The sequence below is a fragment of the Aythya ferina genome, assembly GCF_964211825.1.
Source record: "Aythya ferina genome assembly, chromosome: 6".
In the NCBI taxonomy this organism is placed as follows: Eukaryota; Metazoa; Chordata; class Aves; order Anseriformes; family Anatidae; genus Aythya; species Aythya ferina.
In genome coordinates this window covers 5,842,789-5,866,443 of record NC_140303.1, presented here as the reverse complement: position 1 = coordinate 5,866,443, position 23,655 = coordinate 5,842,789, and the positions used below count along the sequence as shown (strand labels likewise).

Genomic DNA, 23,655 nt, shown 5'->3' with positions numbered 1-23,655 from the left:
AACAAATGGCTTGAAGGGTACGCGGGTATATTTCAGCCTCCTTTGTACCATCCCTTTGTTTCTTTAATCATCAAACGTGTTTCAGGGTTTTCACTGTGATTTGGCAGTGAAGTGCTGCAGAAAGCTGCTCTCTGTGCCCAGAGCAGCCTGCCCATGGGGGAGCAGTTTGGGGGGCAGCAGGATGCTCTTCATTCCTCCCAAAGCGGACAGAAATGTCAGCTGCATGGCTGGCATCGCGAGCATCCGCAGTTACCGTGGCAAGGAGGGTGAAGCAGCAGTTTTTTAAGAAGCAATGATGGGAACAGGCCCTGTCACCACCAATGTGGCGTACCCCTGCATGTACTTGACACCTGCCAGCATGACAAGGTCCAGGCACATATTTGAGATGCTCTGAGAAGCTACGACTGCTGCCACAGTCATTTTTCACCCTGAAACAGCAAGTTTTGTGGACTAATGTTTTTGGTTAGGATTCGAGAAGGGAAGGAACAGACCAGAGGACATCTAAGGAGCCTGAGCTGCTCACTCTGGTCTGTGTGAGAGCACAAAAGCAGACATTTGTGAACTGAGTCATTGTCTTTCCCTCTTGCAAAGCAAGCTTTCCTCTTGTTAGGGCTAAAGATCTGCTTGTACTAGTAAAGGTGTGATGGAGAAAAAGTTTTAGTTGTGCAAATGCTCGCTGTGTGGGTAGTGTATCCGGATATGGGTATGTGGATTAACTCATTAGGGTGCTTAGTGCCTGTGTTTTCCATGCTTTTTGCTGGATAGCATTGTAATGCTCTTAAGTCATTGCACCTGTGATCCATGCCAGCATCTGTAAAGCTGGACAAAGCGCATCCAGGGGCAGTGTCTGAACTGCAGCTGCAGGTTTGGGGAGCTGCCTGGCCATGTTCAGGTGTGCTGGAGATGCGATAAGGGTCCGGGAAGCAAAGCCTGAGTGCTGGTGTTTGCATCGCTAAATAGCAGCGGAGGGGGAGAAGGAAAACAGAACAGGTACAGCGGGGACACCTGTCATAAATGCCTTTGAATTTAATCTCTGCTGGCTCCTTGCACTGCTTCTCCCAAAGACTGACATGGCCATGTTTCATGTTATGCGTTTATTTGTCGTATTTGTCATTAGTTACACGTAAAAACGCTGGAAATCCACTGTAGTTAATACAAAATAAAAATATAGCTGCACGAGTTACGCCATGATTTTCCTCGCGAACAGTATCTCCTATATGATGCCATATACGTGAGAGCTTAACTCTTAACAGTACTCGCCTACAATAAGCTCTTATCAACTAATTTCCAGTGTGACTTACTGGTCACAGATACCGCCCCTGCAGAGCAGTATCTGTTAATCATTTCATAATGGTATTTCTGTTGTAGCTTTTACTTCCGCTATAATTTGTGACTTTAGATACAAGTTGAAGGAAGCAAACTTTTAGTGCAACGTTAAGCATCAGTAGAGTTATACGTATATGTTAAAAACAAAACACACAAAAAAAGACCCACTGCATAAACAAACAAGGATGTAAGGTGACAGCTGTGGGTGTTGAGCTTCCCTTTCCTCCCCGCACCCTCACCTTGGTGTAGTGACAAGAACGGGCATTCATACTGAACAACCTCCTCTGTAACCTCTCGTTTTCCCCCAATTTTGAAAAATTAAAGGTGCAATTTTGAGAGCATGGAGGCAATTTTGAGAAAAGCTATTAGCAGAGAATCAAATCTGCTCTGCAGACTCTTCCTTGCAAGAACTCATCCCTGCCATCGCATTCAGTCCCTGATGCAGTTTTCCCTTTACACATGCCTAAAAGAGCATTTTCTCCTTTTTGAAGTAATTGTCCTTACATCCCTGTAACTATCTAACTCTTCTGTGTAGATATAGCTCTATATATGAAATAATCTGTAAAAAGATAAATTATGCTATTTCCAAAATACTCTGAGATACAAAGTTGTGCAGGTGCAAAGTTCTATAGTATATTGCTATAAGGATTAAGAATCAATTAATTAGTGTTATCTGAATACATACTCTTAAAGCTGGGAGTATAGATTTAATATTGTCAGGTTTTGATTTTGCCCCCTTTTTTTTTTTAACATTTCATACTTCAGACTCTTACCGTTTCTATCAAACTCCTTTCCTTTTTTTTTTTTTTTTTTAGATTTATGATCCATTACAGGTACAGTAGCTGATTACACATTCATGCTTGTCACTAATGTATTTCCATAACTCTGGTAGATTGAAAAACATCTTTTCATTTCCATACAAACGCAGTCATTTCTTCTAAGCGAGAGACTACTGGCAAAAAAAAACCCTTGTGCCCATTGAAATTGATGGATCCAACTTCTCAGTTTTGCTATGCCCTCTGCTCTTCTGGCCTTACGGCTACAGGGGCACGCAGCTACCGAGGCTGTTAGTATTCACAGAGCATAGCAAGGAGCCCGAAATCAAGTGTTCTCGTCGGTATTTCTACATTTACATACAAAACTACTCACAGTGCTAGGAAATTCTGTGAGGGAAGAAATCAGAAATGTTTGGGTTTTGACTGCTCTCCCTGCATCTCTCTGACCCAGCTCTAACAAAGCCAGCTAACCGGCTTGCTTCTGCTAGACATACTCTTTTCCTGCTAGTCTCTTACGCCAGCTGACAGCATCTCTACATTAATAAACACCAGTGAAATGGCCTAAAAATCGGAGCACATTGCAGCCTGTCGTTGACCTCGCTCACTCTGCGTTCCAATACGATGCAATAAATTATCATTGCAGAGAGCAGGCTGGAGGAAACCGGGTCGCTGCTACCACCTGTGTAGCAGAAACCAGTCACTCGCCTAGGCAAAACCACGCGTATCCGGAAGGCGGAGGAAGGCTCGGACGTTTTACGCCGTCTGGTTTATCTGCAGAACCGCTGCTTGGGTCGTCTCCTCGTCGGACTCTTCCATTTCCCCGCTGACCGGTTTGTTCCTTTCCTCATACAGTTTCTGGCTGGGAACTTCTAGAGGCACCCCATACTCTTCATCGTCTTCAACGATGGACAGCTCGATGTTGTTGTTCATCACGGCGCTCCCTTCCATCCTGGCTTCCTTCTCTAGAGAATCGACGACTGCTTTGCTCTCCTCGGTCAGAGACGTGGTGGGTGTCATATCCGAGTGCATGTCGGCAAACGACATCTCCTCCTCGTTCTCGGCTTGCTCGTTGCTCGCAGTTTCTGCGGGTCTGTCCTCGGCTTCGGCAGGGCTTTCTCCTTCTCGGCCTTTCTTCACGTTGAACGTGAGGGGCGACACTTTGAAAGCTGAACTCTTGGAAGAGGAGGATTTCTGATGATGTACTGTAAGCGATTTCTTGATCTTCTCTCTCCGTTCAGGCGAGACGATCTTTGTGCCGATCTTGTTCATCTTCTTCTCGATGTTCTGTCGGGAAAACGCTTTCTTGAGGCTGTCAACCTTCTTCAGGCTGGATCTCTTAAGTTTCTCAGCTCTCGATTCTTCTGTTTTCTCCTCTGCACTGTCACCCACATCGTCTTCGTGAGGCATGTCGTCATCTGAAGACAACTCCACTGTATGCAAGGTTTCTTCCAGTGTCTTGTTCTCATCCACAGGCTCTTCTTTTCCTTCTGTGATGCTGGGAACAGGCTCTTTTGCAAAAACGCTGGCAGGGATCTCATTTTCCTCCTGAAAGAATTGACGATATTTGAGTTTCATAGTTCACAGGACACAAATTTAATAAACAAAGCACAACCCTGAACAATTACTTTATTTTTTTTTTCATGAGATGAAGGCTGCTGAACATTTCTCGTTGTTTCAGTATATTTAACCAGTAACAAGCCACTCAAAGCCCACTGAACCATTATCTGATACAGTTTAAGACTAATGAGCTGTCAATGTACGATTTCTCTTTCGGAGTGACTCGGGATGTATACAGAATGGCAATCCTGCTCTTGTCATTTAAATTAGGTACTGTTATTAAACAGTTTGCCATGAAGTTGTACGCCTACCCCTGGGGAGAAGGGATGGTATTGTGGCTCAGGAGGTCTTGTTACAGACCTCGTGTTGACCTAAAGAAGTCGTGTAACCCACCAGGGCCTACGGTTTCTCCAGGTAAAGACTGGGAATGTCTCTGCAGAGATGCTGGGTGCATCTGACACACAAATGCAGTTAGCATCTTCCCCTTACGTTGGAAAAAATGCATGTTGCTGTTAAAACCGGATTGTTGGTACTGAGAAAACTCAAAAAAAACAAAACAAAACAAAAAACAACAGTAAAGGTTCTGGCTGGCACCGGGCTTAGCAGGACGTAGGGCATGAGCTGCTATTCCCTCTTCTCCTCGATATCATTGTAGTGGTCTGAATGTTAAATTCAAGAGTCGAGGCAGTCAACTTTTGCCCACTGGATGCATGAGGATAAGGTTCTGGGAGGTGCTCCCCACTCCCTGCCTAAGCCCACTTGCTTTGGGTGGCAGGTACCATCACTGCCACGGCCTGAGGTCTTTGGGGAAGAGCTGTCGGGAGTGGGGCTGGCCAAAAGGACCACAGCTAGTGTCAGCGTGCTGTAAATGTGCTTGGAAATCCTCCATGCTGCATAGATGACTCCACTCAGGCACTGGGAATGCCTCTTGTCCTCCTGGGGAGAGGATGGGGAGCCTGGGGAAAAGCTGTCCATTTCTTCTCCCATGGGTTTTGCTGTACTTTAAGCCACGTGGCCATGTTTAGTGTGTGTGTTGTTTTACAGCTATTTACAGCACAGAAAAAAAAAATGGTAAATTTGGTTGGTGTATTGGGAAATATAAAAAATGTGGACAGGGCAACTCTGTGGAGAAAAAAAAGCATACGACATACAAAAATAAACAGATCTATTACATAGAAAACACAGGTAATTAAAAAGAAAATGATTGGTTTTTAGAAACAAAGCCAAAAGAGGGCCTGGAAGGAAGGAAGGTATCTAAAAAAAAAAAAACAAGCAGACTGAAGAAGTGCAAAAAGTGCAGCTTGTATGGAGCCCTGGCAGCTCAGGCGCAGAGTGCCAATGCCAGGAGAGCCAGGCCCCCAGCACACACAGCTGTCCTCCCTGGACTGCTGCTCCTCACGCCTGCATCCTCTGGGCTTGCTTTATCCCTTGCATAAGAAAGCAGTAAGTGCTGAGAGAATTGGCTGTGATAGTCCCATCTTCGTCCCCAAGGATGTGGGCCTGGGATTACAGTTAAAGGGGTAAAAAGGCCACACACATTTCCAAGTTCATGCTTGTTGTTTCAGGGCTGAGCATACAGTTGTGACTGCTGAGAAGAGTGCCTCGAGTTAAATTTGCTGGCAAGGCTGCGTAAGGATGTCCTGATGAACAAGCAGAAGCTGCCATTACTTCTGTTTTAAAAACAAAATGGCAAAGTCTACCTTACGGCACTCCAGGAACTCAGCAATATGCTGGTGAGTAATTTTACACCAGTGGGACCGAAGTGTGTTGGTGAGCATCCCTTGAGGCTATAAAAATGAAAATCATCACAACGTTGATGGCTGGGTGCAGTTTGGGTGCTCTCAAGGCTTCCACATGCTTTCCTGGATGAGAAGCCTCTGTCGGGTGCCCTTGCACAGACGCTGCTTTCTCTGCAGCAGGACGCCCGACAGAGCCAGCGCCCTTCTCCAGGCACCCATCCCGTTGTTGCAGCTACCTGCAGCAGTGACCACGATATCAAAAGCAAAACAAACCTGCGCTAGCTGTGAGCGAACGCAGCCCTGGTACAAATATTTGTGTTTCTCTCCACTGTAGATAATGAAACGTGGATTGTGTGAGTGGGTGCAGTGCTAAATTACTCCCTAGGGCATGAGAACTCGGTATAAAAGGTAATTGACTCATCTTGTGCATCCTTTGCAAACCTAGGTAATTGCGAAGGGTTTTAAACACCTCAGTGTTCAGGTGTGAGCACCTGAATGGAATAGAAAACTCTGATTTTAATGAGGAAAGTGGGGCTGTAGCTTTTGAAGTATCAAATCTAGGAAAGTGGCATCGTATGAAGCTGCCCACTGTGGTCGTATCCACAGGGGGGTCAGCACGGCTCCTTTCCAGGACAGGCTGGTGCTGTGCCTCACATGGTCATCTTAAATTTTACATTAAACTACTGCATGATGTCCCTGGAAAACGCTGGGTTAGGTTTTATTTCAACTTCCATCACATTTGTGAGTGAGTAGAAGGGAGACTGTCAGACTCCGTATTTACTAAAAGAAAAAATAAATCAAGCAAACTTCTCTCTCCATACGTTAATGAGCTGGTGACTCAATTAAAAGCAGGCACCGGGTGGTCTTTGGCTATCAGATAGTGCTGACATCCGAGAAATCCCATCCTGGTCTAAGCTTCATGCATGGCCTTGGAGAACAGCAGCCTGTGGGCACCCATTACCCTGCTTGCAAAATGAGAATGACACGCTTTCCTATCTGACGGCTGGAAGAGACCTTAGGATCACAGGGACCATTAAAATGTAAATGGAAATAAATTAGGTAAAAGGCTTTGGCCATACAGAGGAGGTACAGCAGAGGTGCTCTGTGGGCTGTGGGTAACTTTTCAGCCTAACACAATTACGTGGCACCTGGGTGCTGTTTTGATACGTTCTTCAAGCAGCCTGGTGTTCCCTTTAGGAAGACGAGAACAATGCACTTAAAAATGCCAACGGTTACAAACTGCATAGCTATTTTCCAGAAAAAAAAAAAAAAAACAAAACAAAACAAAATGGATTTTTGTTAATTTGCCACACTGCAAGGAGTAAGAGGCCTCAAGAAGGGGAGGCTTTTCTGCGCCTAGGGCAGCCCACGCTGCCCTGGTTGTAGACGGTGTTATAATGCCTGGACGATTACAAGCCTCACACTTGTTTTGCTACACAAAATAGGTATTTGTCAGAAAATGACTAATGCTTCTAAAACCAGCAGTGGCTCCACCTTCTTTCCCTCAGGCACGTACAAGCTCCTCAGACCAGGGTGTCCCAAAGCTGCTGGGACTGCGGGCGAGGAGGAGGAGGAGGATGTTGCTGGCCACCACTTGCACCTCCTGTGCAGACTGGGGTGGTTTGGGCTTGGCCACAGCATCTCTCTGCCCCCACAGCACAGCTGGACAGAGTCCCAAGAGCCACGTGAGATATTTTTTGTTGTTAATCAGTGTAAGAGTTATCAATGTAAGAGGATTCATTTGGGGATGAAGCATTTACCACGAGCAGCATCTGAAAGGGGCTTGAATATTAGGGTGCCTGACCCCTAAGCTGTAATTTTGTCGTATTTTATCTGGCCTATTCCCTAGTAAACATGACATCTTACTGAAAAATTAAACACCAGCCTTTTCTATCTTGTATTTTGCTTCTGCAGCTAAAAATAAAACCACCTACCAAACCGCCACCAAAAACCTGGTCATGTGGCAAGCACAAAACAGAAGGGAACAATGCCAAAGCTTAACGAGGATTTTTGAAACAGTCACTTCAGTGTTTTGCTAAATTGCTGTGTCATTTGTAATAACTTTTGCCTCCTCAAATGCTCGGATGCAGTGCCATTGGAATATGTCACCAGTTAAAAGAAATGCAAGCAAGCAGCGTGGACAGTCTAGGGAGAGAAAACGAAGAGCATTTTAATGGCAAATACGTAAATAGCTGAACTTTCCTCAACGCAGTTCACTCTCAGCATGTGGGCTGGGGGAAAGCTGCTGCTGGTGGCTTGGGGCATGGTTTCAGAAAAGAGGTTTCAGCAAAGAGGTTTCGATGTGTTGTGTGCTCGGTGCTCTGCGAGGTGTCGGGGAGCTGGAGGTGTGCGGGGAGCCAAGCACAGCCGTGTACTCATCCTGAGCTGCCTTCCTAAGCTGGGAAAGCAGGGCCTAATGAGGCTTGGATGAGCTTTGTTGTTAGCTTTAGTCAAAAAGAAGTCTCCCCAAACTGAAGAGAGGACGCACGCATCCAGACTTCCCTTTGTTTTGAAAGAAACCTGGCGTCAATACGGCTTCATTGACTTCTCCTTCCTGCTATTGTTTTTCTTTGGAAAATTATGGTCCCCCAGCCGGCCTTTTGCTCTGTTTTCCACCCCACAGTTCTCCAGTGCTGGCCAGCAGCTTGTCCCACCTCCAGCTTCGGCAGGCCCCGTGGGCGGTGGGTGCATCGCTCGGGCTTCTGGCAAGGCCCCCCCTGGGTGCGGCCACTTCCCAGTGGAAAATCCCAGCTCCTCCCAGGAGAAAGCCCCCGGGGCCGCCCTGCAGCACCCCAGCCAGTGTCCTCATGGAGCAGCCATCCTCCTTTCGGTGGTGGCCACCCCCTGGGAACACGCTCAGCACCATGCTTGTGATGTAGGAGCCGGTATTAAGGGAGGGCTCTGACTCAAGTCACCAAGGCTTTGACGTTGCAGTGCTGTTCAGCAGCAGGAAACAAGCTGTGGGGATGCTCCTCGTCCTCTGACCCCTTCCTGGTGAGATTTGCCACTCCTTCCTAAAGCACTAACATGCTAAGTACTCAGAGAAGCCCAGGGGCACACGCCTTTTGATTTAGCTCCTTCATGGACTAATTTCCACATTGCTTCTGGGGTGGAAACTGCCCTGCTCTGGACACGCCACGGCTCCTCCTCTTCTGGCCGTGCCACCACAAGCTGTCATTCTGGGAGAACAATAAGCAGGGCGGTGGGGGCTTCCTCCCTGGGAGGACGTGCCTTGGGCACTGGCCAGGCTGCCAAGCTTTTAAAATTTTCTTTTTTTTTTCCTCTCCCCACAACAGAAAAAAATTCAGCCTAAGGAGCAAAGTGAGCAGCCGCCAGCTGTAACGCATTTGCTCTCCTTCCCCCAGCACGTTGTGTAGGTCTTTTTTTCCCCTTCTATTTTTTTTTTTTTGCCCAGATGTAAAAGTCATGTCCTGTGTTTAGTCAAAGCTCACGCCACGCTCCGTCCAGCCCATTGCTTAAAAAGGGGAAAATATGCAAACTGCTGCTATCACTGGATGGGCTCCCAGGAGTTTTAGCTGAGTTTTTAGCTCCTCTCTGAATGGGGTGGGAGCAGGGCTGAGCGCTGCGGTGCTGCCCTGCTCCTGGGGGCAGAGGAAAAGGACCTCCTTCCTTCCCTGGGCTTGCTGAGTGTTAGCAAATTGGGAACTTTCTGAAAGTTTCCTATGAGTTAACAAAAGGGGCTCTTTGCCCAAGTTTGCTAAAAGTTAGGAAAACAGGGATCTTTGTGCCAAGTTAGCGAGGAGTCAGCGAAATGGAATCCTTCTCTGAGCTTGCTACGTGCTAGCAAAATGGGCTCTTTCTCTGCGTTTGCTAACAGCAGGAAAAGGCTCTTTCTCAAGGTTTGCTGAGAGCAAAACGGGATCTTTCTCAACACTTAATAAGAGTTAGGGAAGCGGGCCCTTTCCCCTAGGTTTGCGAAGAGTTTGCAAAATGGGCGCTTTCCCCAAGCTGGCTCAGGGCTAGTGGAAAAAAGAGATGGAGTAAAAAAAAAAAAAAAAAAAAAAAAAAGGGCATTTTCGCATTTTCTGCAAGTTTGTCAACAGTTAGTGCACAGGGGCTCGTTCCCCACCTTAGCAAAAGAGCTTGGGGCGTAGCCATCGGGCACTTTCTCCAAGTTGGCGAAGAGGTGGCAAAACGGGGCGCTTGTCCTCAAGTTTGCTCATGGGTAGCAAATGAGCAAACCTTGTTTTCCTTGTTGGGAAGTTGGTGGAGAAGGGCTCTTCCCCTGGTTTTGGTAGGAGGTGGTGGAGATGGGGACCTTGCCTCTGGCTGGGTAGGGTCCGCGGGACCGGACCTTGTCCCCAGGCTGGGTAGGGCCGGCGGGACGGACCCCTTTCCCCCCCGCTGCCTGGGGCCAGCAGGACGGGCCCTTGTCCCCTGTGCCCCCCGTGCCGGGCTGTGCCCCCCGTGCAGCCCAGGCCCCCCCTGGCCCCCTCACCTGGAAGATGAGCACCTTGAAGCGGTCGCGGCGCAGCAGCTGGGCGTGATGCTGCTCCAGGCGCCGCACCTGGGCGCACTGCCTCTCCAGGCGCTCCCGCACGGCGCGGGTGTGGGCGCACACCTTCCGCGACTTCTCCAGCAGCTTCTCCACCGCCTCCCCCGTGGCCCCGTGGCTACGGCACAGCTTGCCCAGGTCGCCCTGGATGCCCCGCACCGCTCCCTCCAGCCCCCGCTGCCTCTGCTCCATCTGCCGCTGCTGGCCCTCCACCGCCTCCAGCATGGACACCAGCTTCTCCAGGAGGGCCAGCACGGTCAGGGCGTTCACTTGCCCCCCGCCGGCCTCCGCCGGGGGCGGCGGCACCGAGCTGCCCCCCGCCGCCTCCCCCATGGCCGCCCCGGGACGCGCCGCCGCCCGCCGCCGCCGCTCTTAAGCGCCGCGCATCCCCACCCCGGGGGAGGATTTTGGGACGAGCCCGGCCCCGGGGCTGGCCCGCCCCGGGCCGCCCGGCACCGTGGCCGGGCCCCTTTGGCCCCCCCGGGGGGAAGCAGCGTGGTGCTGCCTCCTTGGGAGCATCGGTAGGTGGCAGGAGACACCGCCGAATGAGGCGCGGTGGCGGCCCCGCTGGCTTCGTCGTCGCGGGGAGAGGCTGGGAGAGGGGCCGTGGGGAGGGGGCGAGGCCTGGGGGCTTGAAATAATGATAGAGATAGCGGTAATAGTGGTAATCGTAACAGTAATAGCGATAAGGGCATCATCGTCAGCGGTCATATCGGCATCAAGGATCGTATCGTCATCAACAGCATCGTCGTCAACAGGATCGACATCAACAGCTCTATCACCATCAACACTGGTATCAGCATCATCATTAATACCATCATCATCAGAAACAGCAAGAATAATAACAGCAACAGCAATCACGCAGTCTGGTGCTGCCCAGCTTGCTCAGTGGAAGGAGCAGCAGCGTGCAGGAACACCAACCCCGTTATCTGGAATAACGCACAGCTGCTCCCAGGGCTGGTCCAAAGCTGGCCTCGTAGGGGAAAGGCTCTGAACCTGAGCAGGCTTTGGTTGCTCAGCCCTGTGCTGATGTTCCCAAGCCCAGGACGTTTCTTTTTTATCTGCTGTGCCTGGCTTTGCTTGGCAGCAGGACTGCCTGTTGCAGCACAGAGAGTTTTGGTCATCATTTCTAACACTTGGGTGCATGCAAGTCCTCCGTGACTTTCCTGTAGACTGAGCATGGATTATTTGAGTCCGAACAGCCCTTTTCTCTGTGTAGGAAACAAAATATTTTAGTAACACTGCTTTAAAAATGAACGTGAATCAAAGACTTGATGCAGGTGAGTTGCCTGGTTCAGTCACCAAATGGTCACTCCCCGAAGGTCCTGTGGCACTACCATTACCTCATTTTGTTGTTTTTGTCCCTTTTTTTTTCAGGCTGCAACTTGCATTTTGCAAGTTGTGGGAGCTTGGAAAAAAAATGTATTTGGTGAGTAAATTCACTTAGGAAAAAACCCACTGAGTTTGCCAGAGTTGTCAACAAGGAAACTATGCCGAGACTGTAAAATATGCGGGCTGGGAGGGGAGTGGATGTATTTTAAAGGGAACAGCCCCAACAAAACCCTCGTGTTGCTGCCTGCCCTCCTGAGGAGCACTACCTGTTCCCGACCTGCTGGCATTTTCCCAGGCTCCCACCACGTTGCTGCCTTTTTCTCGCGTTGGCCAGGATGTTCTGAGCCTTCTCTGGAGGTCCTGAAGGTTTCTGAGGTTCATCCAGCTCCTGGCCCGCTGTGCATCCGAGGGAAAACCTACGGCACGGTGGTCAGCACGAAGCACAACAATTTTCCCCGTTTACCCCCCACCCTGGTAAAGCAAATCCAGAGACAACATCACTGCGCTAGCAGCCCCTCAGCACCCACCGTGGGCCACTCCTCGGGGTCCCCGTGACCTGGGAGGGTCTCCCTGGGGTCCCCACCCCGGGGACACGCCGCGGGGGAGCGGTGGCACGAGGCCAGCCCCGGGATGGTGCTGCTTCCAGCCAGCGCCAAATTCCAGCTGTGGGTCTGACACCAGCTGTCAGGTCTGATCAGGCGTAACAAAGCTGTCAGGTTGGCTGGGCTGCCTGGGCTTTGAGGAATCGGAGCGTTTTGATCCAGTTTTTATTATTATTTTTTTTATTTATTTATTTTTAAGCTTTATCGATTAGTTCAGAAGGGTAGCGGAGGAGGTTTTTTTTTGCCAAGTTGCACTGCAGGTTTTGCTGGTGAGAAACTTTATAGAGGAAAACACTTTACATTTATTTAGAAAGAAGAAGCATTAAAGAGATTAAATTTATCAGGGTCATCTCCTGCAAGTCAAGAGTTCTTTTCATGTAAAATCAATGTGCGTGAATTATACGGGCAGAAATTTGAGGTTAACTCACTCATCAGTCACATGATGCTGGGGATAATAAATGTTTTATGCCGGAGCATTACTGATAATTTATTAGGCTTGGAATAATAGGTAAAACAATATGACAGGAGTGGAAGGAGAGGGGAGGTAATAGGGGAAGAAGAACGGCAGGGACCGTAGCCATCATCCTCAGCTTATCGAATTTCACGTCAAAGCTCCCACCGGCTTTAAAGGGGGCTGTGGCAGGCTGGAGTCTTAGGAGAAGAAATATACGGGAGTGGGAAATTTGGAGAGTCACTGCTGGGAGAGATTTTAATGTTTTGGGGGAGAGAAAAAAAGATGAGGATGCCTGGCAGGAAATGTATCATCATAAAAGAACATGAAACTGCAATTTTGCTCTCTTGTGCAAATGGCATCCAGCGGAACTTAATATGCAACGAGGAAATCCACTTCCACTTTATCGGCCAGACTAAATCATGTTATGCACAGGAGACTTCCTTTTGCCGTGTGCCAAATAGCAATAATTTTGTGCAGACTTGTAGACAAGGAAAAAAATAAGCCACATAAAAATACCATATGTGCCAAGCATTTTCTGTGTATTTCCTCAGACGTTTGAGGAGCTCAATAACAAACTACAATTTTTCTTTGAAAAGCAAATTAAGTTTATGTGACAGGGGAAAAGAATAGCTTCCTTAGCTTAAGATATGGGAGAATATTTCAGGCACTCGCCCGGGCTTTTGAGCAGCTTGAACAAAAGCGAGGTCAGGACACCAGTGGACACAAATGGAGCAGCATATGGGCGGTCAGGCCGGGCTTGGCAATTTGTTGGTTTCATCTAGAGAATATGTGGGGCACCGTGCGGGATAGGCAAGTCCATTAGCATCAGAAGAATGATTAAAAATAACTAAATAAATGAATGGAGGGGATGTTAAAAGGGTGTGGAAAATGGCAGGATCTGCAGCATGGCCCGTGGGTGCCTGCTGGGAACAAGCTTTGCTTTTGGGGCAAGGACCCAGCAGGATCCTGTAAGCATCCTGATGGAGGAGGTGTTCAGGCAGCCCTTCTGCTTCCACTTCCCTCCTCCACTAGAAGACGGTAAAAATTAGAAAGCTTTTAGAGTTTGCACCGAATGCACATGGATACTTTTTACAGGCCGCTTTTTATTACAATGCATTTTCAATGATTTATCATCTCGTGGAGCTTCCCAGGAGCTCAGGGCAGAACAACCTTCCCGGCGAGGACGAGGACAGCCTGCACCCCTGCAGCGTGTTCCCGTGCTGTTACAGGGGGCTTTGCCTGGGGCAATGCCTCTTCCCCACGGAGGGGAGCTTTGGCAGGGTAAGTCGGGGTTACGATCAGTGCCATGCCGAGAAGGAAGCTGCCTTTCTCGGGCACATTCCTTTGGACTGCCATTATGGGTAAAAAGCTGGCGGAAGAGTTTTCCTCCCTTGTAATCTGGTTGTTTGGGAGACGAAGATAATGAAATCACATTTAATGGAAGCAAAGAGAGCATTAATTATGTGCGAAGCAGGTGAATTTGGGCGATCTGTTTTCTGCAGATAATTGGGTGACTCGAGCAGCTTTCTGCAGACGTACCGCCGTGCGCATCCCTCGGCTCCTTTATTTGGGGCGAGCCCTAGCGGAGCAGGAGCCCAGCGAGCATCCTTCCCGCGGTGCCGAGGCTCCTGTCGTGCCGTGTCCTGCTGCTTCACGTTCTTCCAGTGACATGGCAGGAGATAACAGCGCGATGCAAAGCCAGGCGTCACAAACACAACATGGCATGTCCAACACGACACTTGCTCTTAGTAGCTCAGTTACCCTTTAAAAGCGAGCGTTTAGGTTTATCCTCGGATAATTCGATGGCTCCCATCTCGGGGAGGGGTGGTGTCAGCCTGAGTTACTCCTTCTGGTGAGCAGCGAAGCTGGGACAGGAGGGCACGGGCAGGATGAGGGCGCATCCTGCTGGGGGTGCACATCCCTTGGCTCGGTCAAGGCAAAGATCACAGCCGCGATGTGAGAGAGAGGCAAACAGCATCCAGCACGGACCGGCTGGCATCAGTTCTCGGTGGTAATTATTTTCAGTGGCTGAAAACACTTATTAATTTAGTTATATAAAAAGCTGCATATTTTTCAGAGCCCCTGTTGAGGTTAGAAGAAAAAAAAAAAAAGGTTAAATCAGGTACCGAGCATCCGTGACGCATAGTATTAATATCCTATTTATTATCACACAGCTATTAAGTGTTTTTATTCAGAAAGATTGAATAAGCAGAAAGTCCTCTACATAGGACACGGCTAAAATGTCAAGCTGCAAATTAGTTTGTTTACTCAGCGAGCACCGAGGCTTTCCGAAGCACTCTTTTATGTGCTGTCATCCCCTGGGCTGTGGGCAGCAAACTTGTATTGAAAGCAAAGCCCCGAGCGGGGTGAACTGGTCTTTTAGCCTGGGCTAAAATCACTAGGAGTTATTTACAAGTGTTGGCTGCAGCCTTTGCTCTGTGTTTCAGGTTTCCCCGTGCTGGTGCCCTGGTGCTGCCTCCCTGCCCCAGTTCAGCTCTGCCCGTGCTTCCCGGTGTCACCCCGGACCTGCTGGAGATGGTGCCTCTTCTGCAAGAGAGGAGGGCGAAGCCCCCTGCCACCAACAGCTCTTTGCCAGCTCTTGCGTTGCTTGGGGTTCGTTGAAAGTGTTTGAGCAACATTTGGGAAATGTAGGGTCTCTAGGAACTGGTGGTGGGACAGCCATCGCCTGCACTGGCTTCTTGTTGGGCGTCAAATCGGGATGCCCTGCCTGAGCAGATCAGCCCTGACTGCTGCTCACGCTGCCAACACAAAAATCAATTAATCCCTGCCTCGGGGGCTGCTCCAAGCAGGGAAGCAGCACATGGCAAACAGCAGCACCCTGCAAGCCCTTCTTGTCTGTCACGGAGGGCCTCTCCAAGGGTGGCGACCTTGTTGCTGCTGTGCAGGGAGACAGATGTGAAGCGATGCCCCAGATGTGTAAGGCATCCCCTTGCTGGGCCTCCAAACCCAGCAGCTGCTGTGCCATTGCCTTTCAGCTGGGGTCAGGCAAGCGAGATGCTGCAGTGGTGTGCGAGATGCTGTTTAGCTTTTAACTCTCATGCACAGACAGCAACAAAGAGCTGGCTGGTGCAGATATCCTAAATGTAACTCCGAGAAATAGTGTGAATGGAAATACTCGCTTCTTTAGCTGGCTGGTGATGAAAAATATCATTTAAGAGCCTCAGAAAAATACCTTCTGCTCTTGGACAACGCCCAGCTGACTGAGAAGCTTAAAGGAAACAAGGCAAGCTGCGTTTTGCATTAAAACATCTTCCTTTTCCATCCTCTCTCTCTCTCTCACTCTCGTTCTCTTACATGCTGATAAACCTTTCTCTCCCCAAGCTTATCATCCCATCAGTCCGCTATTTTGTGTAGGGCAGTAGCACATAATTCAAGGTAACATAGCCTAAAGGAGCAGCGTGCTTTAGAGGTGCTTATTTATTTATTTATTCCCCACGGATCCAGCATTATTGGATCAGGCAGCAGGTAGCTGGCTGCCTTCTGGAGCTTTAATGAGGTTCAAGAGGACCAGGCCGACAGGACCAGCATCATCTCTGTGTCATTTGCCATATCTGCATCGTGCAGCCCTGAGAGCTCTCCAGCCTGAGATGTAAGAGCGTGGGTGTTAATAAAAACGAGGCTGTTAAAAATAAAGCCCTTGGCCAAGCTGCTCGCAAGATATTTGCCACAGGGATGATGCAGGAGGCTTGCAGCGAGTCGTCGGGTGAGTTGAGGAGCTCAGATCCAGGCTAAAAAGAGGAGAATCAAATGTTCGCCGCCGCATACTTGGAGCAAATCCTTCCACGTCTCCGGTTACTAAATGTGGCAATATTTGGACAATTAGAGTCACACAGAGGAGGACATGAAGTGTCAGCTCGGAGGAGGTTAAAGTCTTTTGAAGTCCAACTTCCCGAGTCATTTTCCTCTTGCATGAAAAACTTGATTGCCCCTAGAAGAGCCCTGTTCAGACTGCATTTGTTGGTCGTTATCTTGCGAGCTTACATCCCGCAACGAAACCTCAGCACTATGGGCTGCTGGGCTTGGCCCTCACCCTGCCCGGCGTGCTGCAGGGTCACGGCCCCGTCTCCATCCCTCCTCCTGAGCCTGGCCCCGTCTGCTGCTGCTCCTCCTGACGGACAGCCAGGCTGTCTCCCGCATCACAAGCCCTGTCTCGCGGAAATCGCTCTCGACTGCGTGGTTTCCTTTGCTGCACAGCTTCTAATTAGGAAAAGGTTAATTCCTCACTGTGGCTTGCTCTCAAATATTATTCGGGCTCTGGTTACCGTTCCCTGTCACCCTCCTTCCTCTGTCTCTCATGTAAAAATAGCTTTTAAAGATAAGTCGGATTCAGATTTCTGCATTTTTGCCTGTTGCCTTGTATGTCTCTATCTAAAAGCATATTACTTGCGTCACTTTGTGTGAAAGCCATGTAATTACTATTACTATTTTTTTTTTTTTTTAGTTTTGAAAGGATTTTGCTTTTAAAGGGAAAATGGCACATCTCTGCCTTATTTTGCATTGTCTTAAGAGATGTGGGGATTGTGAAACTTGGCGGGAGGAGAGGGCAGGGACAAACAGCAAGAAGGGCTAGCTGGTGTCCCTTGGCATGCGTTCTGGTTAGTGGACAACAGTGGTCATCTACACAGGCTTTTCAGAGCTGAACTGTTTTACTGTGGGATTTAGGTTTGGTTTTCTCATCAGAAGTATTAATTGAGTTCAGCGTGACTTTGCCAGCTGACCAGGTAGCTGTCGCCCGTGGTTATTCGGCCCGTAAGGCCGCCAAATTCTCCTGGTGCTTTTGAGTTTGGTTGCACACACCAGCGCTTGTGAGGAAGACTTCACAGATGACTTTCCAGCGTTCGCTGGCAGAGGACAGGGTGGAGGCATACAGTGGGTGAGGAGAAGCCCCCAGCCTTGCTGCTGGTGCTCACAGCAGCAGTGGTGCTTCACCGCGGCATCTCTCTCCCCCAGGCTGCTGTTCAGGGACCCAGCAGTGTCGGTGGAAGAAGACCTGAGGGTGGCTGCAGAAGAAGTGTCGTGTCCTCAACCCTGCCAAGGAGGACGCTGCTGAGAGCTGACACCTGGAGGGGGCCAGGAGTGTGATAATGAAGGGTGAGGGCATGCGAGAGGAGCGTCGTGTGAGTCCCTGCTCTGACCCTGCTGTCACCCAAAGCCAGAGACCAGAGGCCGGGTGGACCCTTGGTACGCAGGACCCTTGGGAGATGCTGCTGGGCTGATGAAATCTGATGAAAGCAACATTGCAATGTGCCAGATAAAATTGCAATTTATTATTATTTTTTTAAAATTTCCTTTTAACTAGAGCAGAGTCTCTGAAGGCATCAAAATCAATGCTTTTTGCATACGCTGTGCTGCAGCATTTGAAACTCTTTGCCCTCATTAGGTAACGTTTCCCTAACAGACATCACTATTCCTGGTGGAACATCATCCCATACAGCTGGGGAGGACGAGGATTTCCAGGAGGAGCAGGCTTGATGCAGCCAGATACTGACAAACCAACCCAACTGCTGTTTGTGCTGCATTTGACACGTTTTCCACTGACAGCCGAGAGGTTCTCTGTGAAACGAGCAACAGCCAGAGATCGCCTCCCTGCACTGAAAGCATCAGCGAGCAAAACGTTTCCATCTTTTGAAAGCAATATGTATGTTTGGAAGGAGCATATATATGTGTGTATGTAAAGAGAGATATATAATGTATGTCGTTTTTTGCATTTTTTTCGCAGTGAGGGGTGCATACATGCTGTTTGTGCCCCATTCCCATGCCAAGCCCACCCTGCTTGCCACTCCTTGTGCTGTTTGCATCCCCACTGCCATGGGTGACTGCTGTGAAAGGCTGTTCCTCTGCAGGCAGGAGCCCCTCAGATTAATAGTCCGTCTGAAGTCTGGAGAGAAAGAAAGAAGACAAAAATCATTTAAAACATCCCATTAAAATGCCACTCCACATCTGAGAGAACCCATTAAAACTTTTATGGAGCTCTTTAGATTTGTCTCCCCGTTCTGTGTTCCCTGCTGAAGGCAGGCGCGCCTCCTGTGCCATTCCCTGGTGTGACAAACATTTCTGCCTGTGCTAGCAGGGACCATTGGCTTTCCAGGCCATCCTCACGTGTTCTGGCTTTTCGTGGTCATGATTTTACCAACCAAAAACTGTCAGATACCCTGTGGGTGAGAGATGTAAAAGCTCCCGAGGCTTGTTGCAGGAGCTGGGTCCTCCTCACCTGGCCAAGGTTGGGCGCGTTCCTGTGAGCTGCTGTTGCTGCTCGTGTTCCCCCCAGCCTGCTGGCCTCTGTTTGTACAAAACCCAACATTTAGCATTTGTTCTGGTACCTGCTGCCACTGAGAAGCCCCAGAAGAGCATCGCCCTGTGTCTGCCCTTGTTTCACCTGGCTGCGGCTGGGGGCATGGGGTGGGGACGTGTCCCCATGGAGTGCTGCAGTTGCAGCTTTAACCGTGGGCCTCTCCTTAACCAAAGCTGCTGGTCACAGCACATCGTGCCCTTGGGGTGCCAAATAGTTCAGTTGCTGCTGGGAGAAGTTGTGTGCTTATGAATTCAAGAGCAGCTGCTGGGGCATCCCTGCTGCACACCCACCTGGCTCTACGAGGCTGCAGGACCGCGAGCAGCCTTCGCCCTGCAGCCACACCATGGCTCCAGAAACCTTTTCATCATGTTCCTCGTCGCTCCGGAGGATAATTGCTTCAAAGAGCGGCCCCGGTGCCTGGTACTTCAGTTCGTCTCATTACCTTGGTGCTTGCCAAGCCAGCTGGCCTTGCCAAAAACGGAGTGACGGCTGCTGGCAGGGCTGCCTGTCTTGCGTGCTCACCCTCCCCGCTAATTTTTCCTTGAATGCAAACCTGCCCTTCAGTTTTTGGTGAATTAGTTGTGCCCGCACAACAGTTTTAAAGTGTGGGATCTAGCCCGTGGTTTCCTCTCTGCAGGCTGTCAAAGGATGCTGCTGGGATAAGCACGTGCCGCGGGGAGCAGCCGGCTGGCAGCAGGCAGGAGCATTGCATGAAGCCACATCCTGGCGGTCGTGTGGACGGACAGACACCGGCACGCCTGCGGAAACACAGAGCTGTTTGCTGCAGGACGGCCTCGGAGCAAGGATGGAGGTAGGAGGTGGCAAGTTTGGGCTGGGGGGGGGTTCCCTGTGCTTTGGGAAGTATAAAACAGCCTCGGGACACCTGTTGGACAGGCTGGATATAATCGCCTCTTCCCCTTCTAGCTTTGGGTGTGTGGCAGAATCCTTGGTATAAATTTTTTGGAGGTGTTCAGTGCAAAATGGTGAGGCGGCAGCAGCTCAGGCACAGCTGCGCTCACGGTGATGTGCGTCGGGGTTGCCATCGTGGTCACAGCAGCACCGTGCTTCCCATCGCTGTTTCAAATTACCCAAACAGCCAGGGGTTAGTGTTATGCTTTTAAGATCCTTAAAATTGGACATTCCTCAAAAAAAAAAAAAAAAAAAAAAAAAAAAAAAATCTGATGCTGTTAACCAGGGGCTGGGCAGCACCTGCAGGGCTGGACAAGGCGGGGTGGAGAAGCACAGCCTGAATTTGACATTTTTGTGTAGGACAAGCCCACCGCCAGCGATGCCATGGCTGTTGCTAAGCAGCAGGTGATGAAGGCTATAGCCGAAATTCGGCTCTTAAAGGCACATTTGCGAAGAGCAATCTTTTGTGTGCGTGAAATTAAGTTGCAGGTGTATGGGTTTCTATTAGGTAACGGTGATAAAGTTCTGAAGTGCTTCGGTGCGGCGCTAAAACGGGTTACGGTGTGGCGTGAAGCTCCCGCGCAGCAGAAAGCGTTAAGCCCTCCCCTTTAATTAATTGGGATTTAAAGCTGGGCTACCTTCCTCACCAAAATAAATTAACAGTAAATCAGGTTGCAGAATAAATTAACAAATCAAGCCGGGCTGGTTGGAAAGTTTAAAAGACAGAGCATCTGCGAGCTGCCTGCGTTGCGAATGGGAAGCGCTGAGCCGGCCAGGAAGGCTCTGGCACAAAGATATCTGGGCTCGGGTGTGGGATGGGGCAGGCTTTTGGGGTCCCCCAGGGCTCAGGGCAGCTCAGCTGCTGGGGGGAGGCTCGCCTGCCGGGAGCGGGGAGAGGGGAGTCGTGGCGAGGTGTTCAGCTGTATTGCTTTCAGGTGGTTGCTACATCTTCTCTAATTAAAATAAAATAATCTTAGGACTCCTGAAATGAATATTGGGTATAATAGATTCAGAAAGTGATGAAAATGTTTTCATTAAATAGTGAGAGAGGGAGAGAGACCCTGCAAGGCACAGCATTTTATCTCAAGTCTCTAATAACATTAATAAACTCTTTAATCTTTGTCACGTTTATGACTTAATGGCAATCCTTAAAGACATGACAGACAAGTAAGCGCTGCCAGGTTCCTTTAACCTCCACACATTCATATTCTTCCCGGGGTTTTCATTAAGTGCAAAAATCCCTCAGCAGCGGGCTCGGCGCTCTGCGCAAAGCCGCGCGTGGTGGAGGAGGAGGAGGCCGAGCCCTGGCCGGGGTCAGGACTTTGTAGTGTCCTTGACTGTAAAACCTAATTAATGCTCTTTTAATGCAAGTTTTCTTTTCTTTTCTATTATTTGTTAGTATTTTTTTAAAATACTGTGACTTAGAGATGGAATGAGGAATCACTGTTAACCCCCTCCTTGATTTGCATAGTTCTGGTGCCATCAAAAAACCCGACGAGTAATGTAGCATAAGGAGGATTTTTAAATAGCAGCATTACATTTTAAAACCCTAATAAAGATAAAAGCAAAACAAACACTGGAGTTTGAATTTAGAGAATGGGGAAAGAAAGATTATTCTGTGCTGGTAAAGTAATGAAGGTACTGGCTGGTAACAATGTTTAATAGCACATTAATGCTGAATTACTTTGGAATTTCTGCAGAAGTCGAGATGACATCCACATAAACACCAAATGAATTCCAAATGATTGGTATTATCATAAAGAGCACCAAATGAATTAATAATGATGGAACACTTAAACTAAAACGTTATCTTCCCTAATCTTGTGTCTCTCTTACGCACTGCTCAATTCATTTTTACCCAACTATGACCATTTCTTGCATTTGTCTTTTCATTTGAAAAAAAAAAAAAAAGTATTTTTTTTTCATGAATGCTTCTCTCCTGTGCTGTGTGGAGCAGGTCTTGGACCAGCCCGTCTTCCTGACGGTTTTGCGTTGGCATCACAAAATTTAAGAGCTGGATGGCAAGACATCTGGACGGGAGACACATCACTGGGAAAACGACTGACAGATTATAGCCATCACAGTAACAGCTCCTGCTTGAGGGACTCACACAGACCTCGGGGCACCCTTAACAGTGCGTAACAAAGCAAACGAGTCCCACTGCAGCCGACACCAAAGGTCTCCCCGCCCGTGGAGAAGCCCAAGAGGTAAGGGAGCCTCACCTTGCAGTGCGAGCAACACAACCAAAAAGGAGCCAAGCCCTGGTGTGGGCTCAGCCCCGGGGAAACTGGGCTGGTGGGATGGGGACACCAGTGGAGGTGAGGGCACCATCGCCTTCCCGTGTCACCCCCATCCTCATCCTGGGGATGTGCCAGTGGCAGATCATTTTTCCACGGTGTGGAAAAAAAAAAGGTAAAAACTGAGGCAGCTTTCAGAGCGGGAATGGGCTTTTCTTCATGTACAATACCCACCACATACGTAGTGTTTTATACGTGTATATACGTGCGTGTGTGCACACTTAGCTGGCAGCTTTCCTTTGCTGCAGAAGTGTTTGCTGTGCCATTGCTGGCGGGCCCCGGCCCATCACGCTCTCTTTGCTTCTGTGACAGGAGCAACATATAATTACATTACAAATTAACTTGCAAATGCTGGTGGAGACGAACTCAACAGTATTAAAAAAAATATAAAAAAGAAAATGGGTTTCATCTTCCCATGTGCCTTGTAGCTGGTCCCTCCAGCCATTCTGCATCTGTCAGAATCAGTGCCCTGGGAGCGCTAATCATTTTTATTAACCATTAAACAAGAAGCTTCTTTTTATTTGAAAATGTAAAACATGCAGGAAGCGCTATCTATAGCCTCTAATCCAGGTCACATTAACCGGCTCTGCCTCACCTACGCTGCTGGAAGCTCCTCGCCGTGAAGCCTGCCCCTGCCCCGCATCCAGGCGGCCGCACGCAGAAGCAGGCTCCTGCCCCGAGTAATTACACCCGCATCTGGGTGGGCTGGTGCAGAGCAGGACCCCACAGCTCCTGCCCTGTGGCCTTGCGAGCTGTTGCCAGGCTTCATGCCCGCTCCTTGCCTTAACACCTCGTGATGGAGCCAGGGCCGAGCACCGATGCCCATCAAAACTGCTCGCTGCTCCCTGACAAAGCCATCAGTAAGTATCAGAGAGCAGAGTCCTCGCCTGCTTTTGTCTCTCTTTTTTTTTTTTTTTATTATTATTATTATGCAGCCTTGGCTGCTTCTGTGTGAGACTGCGGAATATTTTACTGCTTTGTGGCTCTCATTCAATACGGTAAAAAAAAAAAACACAAACCAAACCAAACCAAAACACAAAAACCTGCTTTATTTTTTTTTTAAACGCATCTTTGTTTTCAGCAGCCCTCCTGCTGGGACAAAACTGTTAATTAAGCTGGAGCTGAACTAAGCTAAACCCACCTGATCTAAAGGCACTGTGGCAGGCCGAAGAGGCGCTGCCGGGATTCGTGGCTGCCTCTGACACGTCTTAGCAGCGCCTCAGCCTCCTGCCTGCCCCCCGTGTGGCGGCTGTCAGGGTGAAAAACGAGCATTTTGGGTCTCCGTGCCAGAGAGACCTGAATTCAATGGGCTCCATTGGCCAGGCTGTGGCTCATCCATCCCGTAATGCTGGATAAAATATTATCAATAACAAATTGGACCTAGGGACCTCGTTGTGGTGGCCCAGAGTATTTCCATCCATCTCTACGTCCAGCTAAAGTCACTGGAAGAAAAAAAATACAACACTATGACAAACTGTGGGCCTTCCCAGCCCCACTTTCCCTACAGACCTAGGGGTGCAGCCCATGGCTCACAGGAAGGTGGTTGGGCTGTGCTGTGCGGTACCGAGCCCTGCTTCCACGCCAGGCCGCAGCGCAGCGGCACGCGTAGCAAGGGGTGAGAGCAAGGATGCGGAGCGAGCTGTGTCTGATGTCGGATGAGAGGGGAGAGAGCCTTTAATCATTTTGTTTTCAAAGAGGCTCGAGCGAGCGCTTTGAAGAGGAAGCTTTTGCGAGAGCCCCCCCCCCTCCTCGCCCAGCCGTGAGGGAAGGGGGCTTTCCACGTGGGGCTGAGCTCGCGCTGCCTCACGCCTGCTGCAGCAAGAGAACACAGCCC

The 23,655-nt window shown here is 49.4% G+C and overlaps 2 protein-coding genes across 4 annotated transcripts in view; one reads left to right on the top strand and one right to left on the bottom strand.

The window, feature by feature from the left end:
* LOC311438475 (uncharacterized protein) overlaps positions 1-23,655 on the top strand; it is a 50,750-nt gene that overhangs the window by 25,678 nt on the left and 1,417 nt on the right. For all 3 annotated transcript variants that reach the window (XM_084522875.1, XM_084522873.1, XM_084522874.1), the window contains 2 exons: positions 19,253-19,426; positions 21,482-21,731. In XM_084522875.1, coding sequence (XP_084379001.1) covers positions 19,253-19,426; positions 21,482-21,535 — 228 coding nt within the window. In that variant the 3' untranslated portion in view covers positions 21,536-21,731. The remainder of the gene's footprint in view (positions 1-19,252; positions 19,427-21,481; positions 21,732-23,655) is intronic.
* CAVIN2 (caveolae associated protein 2) lies at positions 1,080-10,262 on the bottom strand. Its single transcript, XM_084522872.1, has 2 exons — positions 9,858-10,262; positions 1,080-3,647 (listed from the first exon to the last, which is right to left on the bottom strand). The coding sequence occupies exons 1-2, from the start codon at positions 10,245-10,247 to the stop codon at positions 2,856-2,858; spliced, it is 1,182 nt and encodes a 393-aa protein (XP_084378998.1). The 5' UTR covers positions 10,248-10,262; the 3' UTR covers positions 1,080-2,855.

Excerpts from the sequence above, each read along its gene's own strand:
- CAVIN2 (XM_084522872.1), bottom strand. The coding sequence starts at position 10,247 with ATGGGGGAGGCGGCGGGGGGCAGCTCGGTGCCGCCGCCCCCGGCGGAG. Across the intron at positions 3,648-9,857 it reads TCAAGGTGCTCATCTTCCAG|GAGGAAAATGAGATCCCTGC; the intron begins GTGAGGGGGCCA and ends CAATTCTTTCAG.